Source organism: Corvus hawaiiensis, chromosome 28 (genome assembly GCF_020740725.1).
Source record: "Corvus hawaiiensis isolate bCorHaw1 chromosome 28, bCorHaw1.pri.cur, whole genome shotgun sequence".
In the NCBI taxonomy this organism is placed as follows: domain Eukaryota; kingdom Metazoa; phylum Chordata; class Aves; order Passeriformes; family Corvidae; genus Corvus; species Corvus hawaiiensis.
The window spans coordinates 6,648,785-6,657,627 of NC_063240.1; the positions used below are offsets into that span (position 1 = coordinate 6,648,785).

At 57.6% G+C, this 8,843-nt stretch overlaps 1 protein-coding gene across 1 annotated transcript; it reads left to right on the forward strand.

Annotated features, from left to right (window-relative positions):
* Positions 1-2,453: 2,453 nt before the first annotated feature.
* LOC125317675 (forkhead box protein L2-like) lies at positions 2,454-3,745 on the forward strand. The gene is made up of 3 exons (XM_048287558.1): positions 2,454-2,849; positions 3,294-3,466; positions 3,553-3,745. The coding sequence occupies exons 1-3, from the start codon at positions 2,532-2,534 to the stop codon at positions 3,743-3,745; spliced, it is 684 nt and encodes a 227-aa protein (XP_048143515.1). The 5' UTR covers positions 2,454-2,531.
* The last annotated feature ends 5,098 nt before the right edge of the window (positions 3,746-8,843 follow it).

The following is an 8,843-nucleotide window of genomic DNA, read 5'->3' on the forward strand; positions in this document are numbered from 1 at the left end:
AGTAGTGACTCGTTTTAGTTGAGCAGAAGCCATGGGGGGGCAGGGGGTGGGAGGGGGGGGCTCGAACCACAAATCTGTTGTATTTTTGAAGTGCAATAACTTTGGTGTTTTTGAAGACTGACAAGGGCTGCGCATTCCCTTTTCGTTGAGGTTGGTTCTGGAGGCGGCGGCCGTGACCTGCAGGCCACCCCCAGGCCTGGGGGTGGGGACAGTGACCTGCAGGCCACCCCCGCACCTGGGCACACCTGGCACGTGAGCAGGAGCAGGGCAGGGGGGTCCTTCCAGAAGATGCCAGGTGGGGGAATCTCAGTTTTTAGCCAACTACCTCGGTAACTCCAATTCAGGTTTCTTTGAGTCCCGAGCCCGTCCCGGGCGGGTGCGAGGGCAGGGCCCGGGCGCTGCCGCCGCTCCGGCCCCTCCACTTCTCTGTCCCAGCCTTTGGCCCCAGAGCCAAAGCTCCTCCTGTGCTCTTTGGTGGCAAAACGTTGTTGCTTTTGAGTTTGCGAAGCGTCACCTTTTTGACTTTGTCTTGGAGAGTTTCTGTCCCGGCCTTTGCGGCAGCTCTGCTGTTCCCACTGGCTCCTCCCGGCTCTGGATTGCCCTGGACCTCGCTGGCTTTTCTCCCTGGAGCTGGGATGGCCCCGGAGGGAGCTGGCCCTGCCCCTGGGTGGGTGAGGAGCAGGGGGGATGGCCCTGTGCCCAGTGCTGGGCTGAGACCCCCGAGGGTCTTGGTGTTGCTGGGCACTGCCAGACCCCAAACCCTCCATCCTTCCTTCATCCCTCCGTCTCTTCTGAGTACTCCAAACCCTCCATCCTCCCTCATCCCTCACCCCAGCAGCCAAGGGGACACAGAGAGGGGGGTGTTGCTGCCTTTCCCAGCACTTCTCTCTCCAAAAAACTCCACACATGGCCAATCCCACCTAAAGGGAAAAGCCCCCGAGGTCCAGCCAGAGCTGCCCTAAATCCTCATTGGCCACTTGCCCAAGAGCAAAGGCCCCTCTCCAAATTGAGGAGGGGTCCCCTGCCAGCTTTGGGGGCTCCTCTCCCAAGCCCCCATCTCCCCAGCGGGGTGGGGGTCCCTGAGCCCCTGTGGGAGGGGGATCCTCCCACCCCTTCCTGCCTGGCTGGGTTTTGTCTCCAGACCTGGAATTTGGAGGGGGTGGGGGTTAAAGCCCCCCCGTTTCCCCAGGTCTGGCGGGGGGACCCGGAGCAGCTCCTGGTCCCGCTCCCATGGGGACACCTGCACTTGTTGGCCCCAGGCTTTGCTTTTCCTTCTCCTTCCCTGGCTGCGAGCAATATGTTTTCAGGTTGAAACGGGGGTGGGGGTGGGAAAAGGGGGATGAAAACAACTGAAAAAAACCCGGGTAGAGCTCCCAAATTAATTTTACTGTACAAAGTTCTGTGCTCGCAGCCCTGGCTGCACAGTAGCTTTAGAGTCCAGTTGTTTTCCTAATATTTTTATTCTAATTTAATTGCTTTTAAATTTTCCAGGCCAGGCAACTGTTTGGAAACACCATGCTTGTTTAGTGCTTTCTGTTGGAGTTGGCCAGCTCTTCCTGTACATATGTTGGTTTTTTTTTTTTGTTTCTTATAACCTGTTTTTTTTCTTCTTTGTTTTATAAAGAGAAGAGAAAAAAAAAAAAACAAACAAAAAAAAGAAAATTATTTTTCTTTCCCTCAGTACACATTCTTCAAAGTTCAAATTATAGTGTTTGTTAAATAAATGAAAGATTTACATTTAATTCCGTGTCGGCTTGTTGGGATTTCTGACCCCAGAGTCTCCAGGATCTCCCTGGGCTCCTCAGGGTTTCCTCAAGATCTCTCTGGGGATCTCCAGGAAACCCCTTGGGGTGTCCTGAGGGTCTCCATGAACTCCCTGGAGATGCCCAGCACCTCACCGGGGGTCCCCGGAACTTCTCCCGGGGGCTCTCAAGGATCTCACTCAGCATCCCCAGGATCGTGCCAGGGAAAATCTTCCCACAGGATCTCCACAACCGCCCTGGGGTCACCCTGAGCTCCTCAAGATCTCACCAAGATCCCCCAGGATCTCCCCCAGGCTCCCGAGCATCTCCAGAGGGTCCCCAGGATCACTCCCAGCTCACCCCAAAATGAGCCCGGGGGATTTGTGTCCATGGCAGGAGGGTCCTGGGGCAACCCCGACCCCCTCCCAGGATTTCCCTGAACATCCCAGGATCTCACAGGGTCTCCAGGATCTCCCCAGGATCACCCCAAAAGGAGCTTGAAGGGTTCTGGGGCAACCTGTGACCCCCTCCAGGTTCTTCCCCTGGAATTTGGGGGGCAGCCGGACCCCCGGGCACCTCCTCGGTGCCACTTTGAATTCCTCCACCTCCAGCGGATTAATCATTTTATTTACGAGGCTTAAGGGCCCAAATCCCGCTAAAGCCGGGGCTTTGCCAGATAAACAGCCCGCTTTGGGGGCAGCTCGTTTGTGAAAACACAATTAGCAAAGCCAGTAATCTGCGCTAATTACCGGGCTCCGAGCGCCGGCGGCTGCCGGCAGCACCTGCAGCATGGGGGACACGGGGGACACGGGGGACACGGGCATGAGTGGGCACACAGGACCCGCGTCCTCCCGGGGCCCGCCCGGAGCCTCCTTCACCATCGAGTACCTGCTGTCGGGGCGGGGGAACGGGGCCGCCCCCAGCCCGGAGCCCCCCGGCCGGAGCCCCCCGGGGGCCCCCCGGCCCCCTCCGGAGCCCGGGGACAAACCGGCCCAATCCTACATCGCCCTCATCTCCACCGCCATCCTCTCGTCCCCGGAGAAGAAGCTGCTGCTCTCCGACATCTACCAGTGGATCATGGACAACTACCCCTACTTCAAGAACAAGGTGAGGGAGGGGCTGCGGGGCCGGGGCAGGCGCGTTCCCTTGGGATCTCCGCTGGTTTCCATGGTTTGGGGTGAGCCGAGCCCGGGGTGCTGCTGTGGGGTGTGGGACTGGGCTGGGGGAACTCACCCAGCTCCGCTGAGCCCAATCCATCAGGAAAACGCTTCTGTGGTGTCCAGACGTCGGTGCTGGTGGGGTCGCTTTCTCCAGGCTCATTTTGGAGCCTACTGGTGTTGGCTGATCCCAATCCATTGGGAAAACGCCTGTGCTGGCGGCCGGATCCTGGGGCCGGGTTCTCCAGGGGGCCTCCGGAGCGGAGCGGGCACGGCAGGGCCAGGGGGGCTCGGCCTGGCTGACCCCTGCGGGCCTGGCTGACCCCTGCGGGCCTGAGTGACCCCTCTGGGCCTGAGTGACCCCTCTGGGCCTGAGTGACCCCTCTGGGTGCAGGAGAAGAGTTGGCGCAACAGCGTCCGCCACAACCTGTCCCTTAACGAGTGCTTCGTCAAGGCCGGGCGCAGCGACAACGGCAAAGGGCACTTCTGGGCCATCCACCCCGCCAACCTGGAGGACTTCGCCAAGGGCGATTACCACCGGCGGCGGGCCCGGCGCCGCGTCCGCAGGTCAGGGGGCTCCGGGGGGGCCCTGGGGGCCACCGAGGGGGGGTTTGGGGCTCAGCGCTGACCCCGTGCTCTGTTTCCCCTCGCAGGGTGAACGTCGGCTACTTCCACCCCTACGCCCTGTACGGCCTCGGCTGCTGCTGCCCCTGCTGCCCCCCGGGCCCCGCCGCCGCCCCGCTGGCGCTGCCCAGGGCCCCCCAGTGGCCCCCAGTGCCGCGCTGGGGCTGGGGGCGGCTCCCGGTGCCCCGGGGACCCCTCCTGTCCCGGGCCCCCTTCCTGTGACCCCCCCCCCCCCGGGGACCCCTCCTGCCCCGGCCCCCCCTTCCTGTGCCCCCCCTGCCCAGTGCCCACATGGGACCCCCCTGGATGTGTCACCTGCTCCGGGTGACCCCCGCACCACGCCAAGGGTCACCTGTGTGTCCCCTGTCACCAGTGACCCAGGATGGGGCCCATTCCCGGGGGCTGCACCCCCTGAGAGACCCTCCCACGCCCTCCCGAGCCCCCCCATCCTCCCGGTGCTGCCACCCCCTCAGGACACCCCAGGATGGCACCCAGTGCCCAGTGTCCCCCCCATGAGCAGCACTGGGCAGACTGGGAGGGGGCACTGGGCACGCTGGGGACCCCCACCCTTTGCCTTTGCTACCTAAGAGGGGTTTTCCACTGGGGGAAACTGAGGCACGGCCCCAATTGGGACCGATCCCCCCCACAAACCCCCCTGGACACCCCCAAACCGGGGGTGCCCCAACCCCCCCCTCCCGGCACGCTCAGGCACATATGGGGCTTAAACCCTGCAGCGGCTGCCCCTGCCCTAATTATTCCCTTACTAATTGTCCCTGACGCCCCTAATGAAAATCGCGGCTCCCAGGTGTTAAGTGGCATTAGGGCGTCTCGCTAAGAAAGACGACTCGGCCACTAAATCCCGGGATAAACCCCCAAATCCCCGCGCGTGCCCCCGAACAAGGCAGATTATGACACAAATTAATCCCCTCACATTGGCCGTGCCCTTTGGGGGGGCCGGGGGGGGCCGGGCTGGGTCCCGCGGGCACGGAGACCCCGGGATTTGGGGGATTTTTGGGATGTGGGGTCACCCGCGCCCACGCCCTGCCCCGGCCTGTGGTGCCCACCCCGGGCTGAGGGGGTCTGGGGGGGTGGGGGACACCCCAAATCTGCCCCCGAAGGCTCCTTAAGGCGCGGCCATCTGGCCCCAAACGCGATTAGGGTCCCCCGACCCCCCCGGGCCTCAGCCCCCCCGAGCGGCTTAATGGGGCCGGGGGCACTGGGCGGACTGGGGGGGCACTGGGGGGGCACTGGGGGGAGGGGGCGTTGGGGGGGGACCCCCTGCTGAGTTCCCCAAAATAGGGGAACCCCCCCCAAAAAACCCCAACAGTCCTGGACACCCCCGAAATAGGGGAGATCCCCCCCAAATACCCCCCTGCAAACTCCCAGAATAGGGGGAACCCTCCCAAAAATCCCCTCTGCAGCCCTGGACACCCCCAAAATCGGGGGAAAACCCCAAAACTTCCCCCACCCTCCCCCCAAACCCCAGGGAACCCCCGGGCCCTGCCCTGCTTCCCCCGCCCGGGGCTCCCCCGCCCCAAAAAACCCCCCCCAAAGTCATTAAAACCCCACCAAAACCACCCCAAAACACTGGGGCGACCCCCCAAAAAAGAGCTGCTGCCCTCCATAAACTCCTCCCCCAAGAAATCCAGCGGGCTCCGGGTGTATTTTTAATATATAGTTTATTTCTCTCTTTTTTTTTTTTTTTAATATTTTAAAGCCCCCCCCAAAGTGCAATTTTTTATTATTTTAAATTTTTTTTGTTTGTTTTTTGTCCTTTTTTGTCATCGTTTTTATTTTTTTTTTTCCTCATCTCCCCCCGCTTTATAAAGAACTATCAAAGTTACAATCTATGGAATGTCTTTTCTGTGCTTTATTTATTTATTTTTTTAAATATATTTCTTTCTTTATCCACTTTTTTTTCTCTCTCTCTCCTCCTTTCCTCACTCCTTTTCCTCCCCCCCACCCCCAACCCCGCGAAAATCCTCACCAAAAAAAAAAAAAGAAATTGGAAAAAACACATAAAAACCGCTGCAACCTTTGCGAGTGCTTGAAGATAAAGAATCTCTTTAATAGATTTATAGAAAGACGCAGGAAAAAACAAAAAAAAAAACAAAAAAAACCGGAAAAAAAAAGGGAAAAAAACCGAAAATAAAATTAATATTTATAATAAAGTGGCCCCACCTCGAGCGTCCTTTGGGGTCCCCGGGCCGAGCTCGGTGTCCCCCCCGTCCCTGGGGACATTTCAGCTCTTGCTGTGTGTATATATATATATATATAGAGATAGCATTCGATATAAAACACAATTTAACGCAGCATTTCGCCCCCTCCCCGCCCCACCCCCCCAAAATTTCCGTCCCGTTTTGCTCTTTTTTGTTTGTTTGTTTCTCTTGATTGAAATTGAAATTTGAATTTTTTTGAAATTGTTTTGAATTTTTTTTTTTTTTTCTGCTCGTTGTGAATCAAAACCCAAACGATGGAAAAATTTAGAGAGAGAAATTCAGGGGGTTTTGTCTTGGTTTATTATTAAATGACGAAAAGGTTCCGTTTGGGGGGGAAATGGGGCTGGGGGGGCTCTAAAGGGGGGGATGAAGGAGAATTTTGGGGTGGGGAGGGGGAATCAGCCCTTTCCCTATGGAAAAATGAGGCCCCTCCCGCTTAGTTTGGGGGGCGGGACCCCCCCGGACCCAATTTTGGGGGGGGAAAACCCCAAATTTGTCCCTGCTCAGCCCAGCAAGGGGTGAAGCTCCTCTCGTGGCACTCCCAGACCCCAAATGAGTCGGGAACGGCCCCAAATCCCTCCCCCACCTGTCCTGAGCTGGGACCCCAAAGCTGAGCCCCCCTAAACCCGAATCCATCCCCCTAAACCTGGGCTCAGCCCCCCTAACCCAGGCTCAGACCCCCAAACTTGGGCTCAGCTGCCCCAAAATTGGGCTGAGCCCCCCAAACCTGGGCTCTGCACCCCAAACCCAGATTATTCCCCCCTAAACCCAGGCTGAGCCCCCCCAAACCTGGGTCAAGTCCCCCAAATCTGGGCTGAGCCCCCAAAACCAGGCTCAAAGCCCCTAAACCGAGCTCAGCCACCCCAAAATTAAGCTGAACCCCCTAAATCCAGGCTGAAACCCCCAAACTTGGGCTGAGCCCCCGAAACCAGATTATTCCCCCTAAACCCAGGCTGAGCCCACTCAGACTTGGGCTGAGCCCCCCCAAACCTGGATTAACCCCCCCAAGCCCGGGCTGAGCCCCCTCAGGACATGGGGGGGAGGTGGTTTGGGGAGTTTGGGGGGACACACAAATTCTTTTCCTCTTTTAAATCAAAAAATCCTTTTTTTCCCCCCCATTTCCCCTTGCCCCTGCTTGGCTTCGATCCAAAGGGTATTATTTAATAATTAATTATTATTAATATTAATAATCACTTCTATTATTATTATTCCTCTCTCTCCCTCTCTCTTCCCACCGGAACTCAGCACTTTCTTTGGCAACAATTTTATCCCAACCTGGATCCAAAAAAAAACGACCAAAAAAAAAAAAAAAAAAAAAAATCAAATTAAATGGAAATGAATCAGAATAAAAATGACAAAAATCTCGATGCTGAGCTACGGGGGGGATTTTGGGCTCGGGGGTTAAGGCAGGTGACGGGACAGGGACAGTCCTGGCGGGTTTTGGGGGGGGTTGGAGCTCTTTTTTTTTTTTTTTTTTTTGCTTTCTCTTGATTTATTTTTAGTGCAAACTTCACCTTGTGCTAAAGTGGTGCCAGTGGGGGGACAGGGAGGGACAGGGAGGGACACGGGGACATCGCTGGGGGAATCCTGAGTCTGCTCCTCTCTTCCTCTTTTGTGCTCTTTTTCCTTTGTATTTTTTCCTTTTTTTCCCCTCTTCCTTTCCTTTTTTTTCTCCCCTGGTCCTCCCCAATTTATTTCCCCCTTTTTTCCTTCTTTTCTCATTTCCCCCCTTTTTTCCACCCCTTTTTTTCTTTCCCCCCTTTCTTTCCCTTGTTTTCCCTCTTTTATTTCTCCCTTGCAATTTCCTTCCCCCCCTTTTTTCCTTCTATTTTTTATCATTCCCCTCTTTTTTCTTTTTTTCCCCCCTCTTTTTTCCCCCTCTCCCATCTTTTCCTTCCCCTCCCTTGTTCCCCCTTTTCCCCACACCTGGAACATCCCACCAGCTTCACCCCCCCCCCCCCCCCGGTGCTGCTTCCCCAGAGCTCCCAAACTTCCCAAAATTCCTTCAGGATTGGGAAGGAGGAAGGAAAAGCAGCAGCGAGGGTGGGAAAAACTCCCAGGGAAAAACCGGGCCAGGGAGTCGAGAGGAGCCGCCCGAACCGCGAGCTCCGTTTCAAACCCACGCGGAATTCGCTTCCCCATTCCCAGACCGGAGGGGCGGCCCCGCCCGGAGCCCCCAATTCCAGCCGGGACCCGGCCCCTCCCCGCCGGGATTCGCTGCCCGGATCCCAAATTCCCCGCTCAGGGGAGGGATGCAGATCCACAGGGAGCATCCCGGACCTGGCATCCCGAGTTCCGTGCCCGAAGGGGGAACGGGAGGGACACGAATCCCCGGGATCACCGCGGGCCCCTCTCGTGTCCCGGCTCCGGCTCCCTCCCGCCCCTTCCCGCCGGGATTCGCTGTCGCATCCCGAGTTCCCTGCCCGGGAGCTGCGGGGATCCAAATCCATGGGGAGCATCGTGGCCCCCTCAGTTCCAAGCTGGATCTGGGTCCCTCCAGCGCCTTCCCGGGGGGATTCCCTGCCCAGATCCCGATCTCCCTGCCCGGGGGCAGCCAGAGGGATGCAAATCCATGGGGAGCATCGCAGAGCCCCCATTCCAGCGGGATCTGGGTCCCTCCAGCCCCTTCCCGGGGGGATTCCCTGCCCCGATCCCACTCTCCCCACCCAGATCCCAATTTCCCCGCCCAGGGCAGAGCTGGAGGGACACAAATCCCTCTCCCAGCCCCGATCCAGATCCCATTCCCTGCCCAGGAACTCCTTGGCGAACATCCCAGCCCCTCCCATTCCAACCTGGATCCCTCCAGCTCCTTCCTGGGGGGGATTCCCTGCCCAGATCCCAATTCCCTGCCCCAGGTGGGAGCAGGAGGGATCCAAACCCGCGGGGATCCCGACACCTCTGCGCTGGCACTGGCTAAAAAACATCGAAAAATAAAATTATTTCTACCAAAAAAAAAAAAAAAAAAATCCTCCTCAAGGCTGCCGGGAGCAGCGACCGAGCCACAACCCCCAGGATTCCTGCCTAAAATTCAAGCTTCCATGGATTTTTTTTTTTTTTTTTCTTTCTATTTAAAATTCCCGAGGGTCAGGGCACGTCACAGA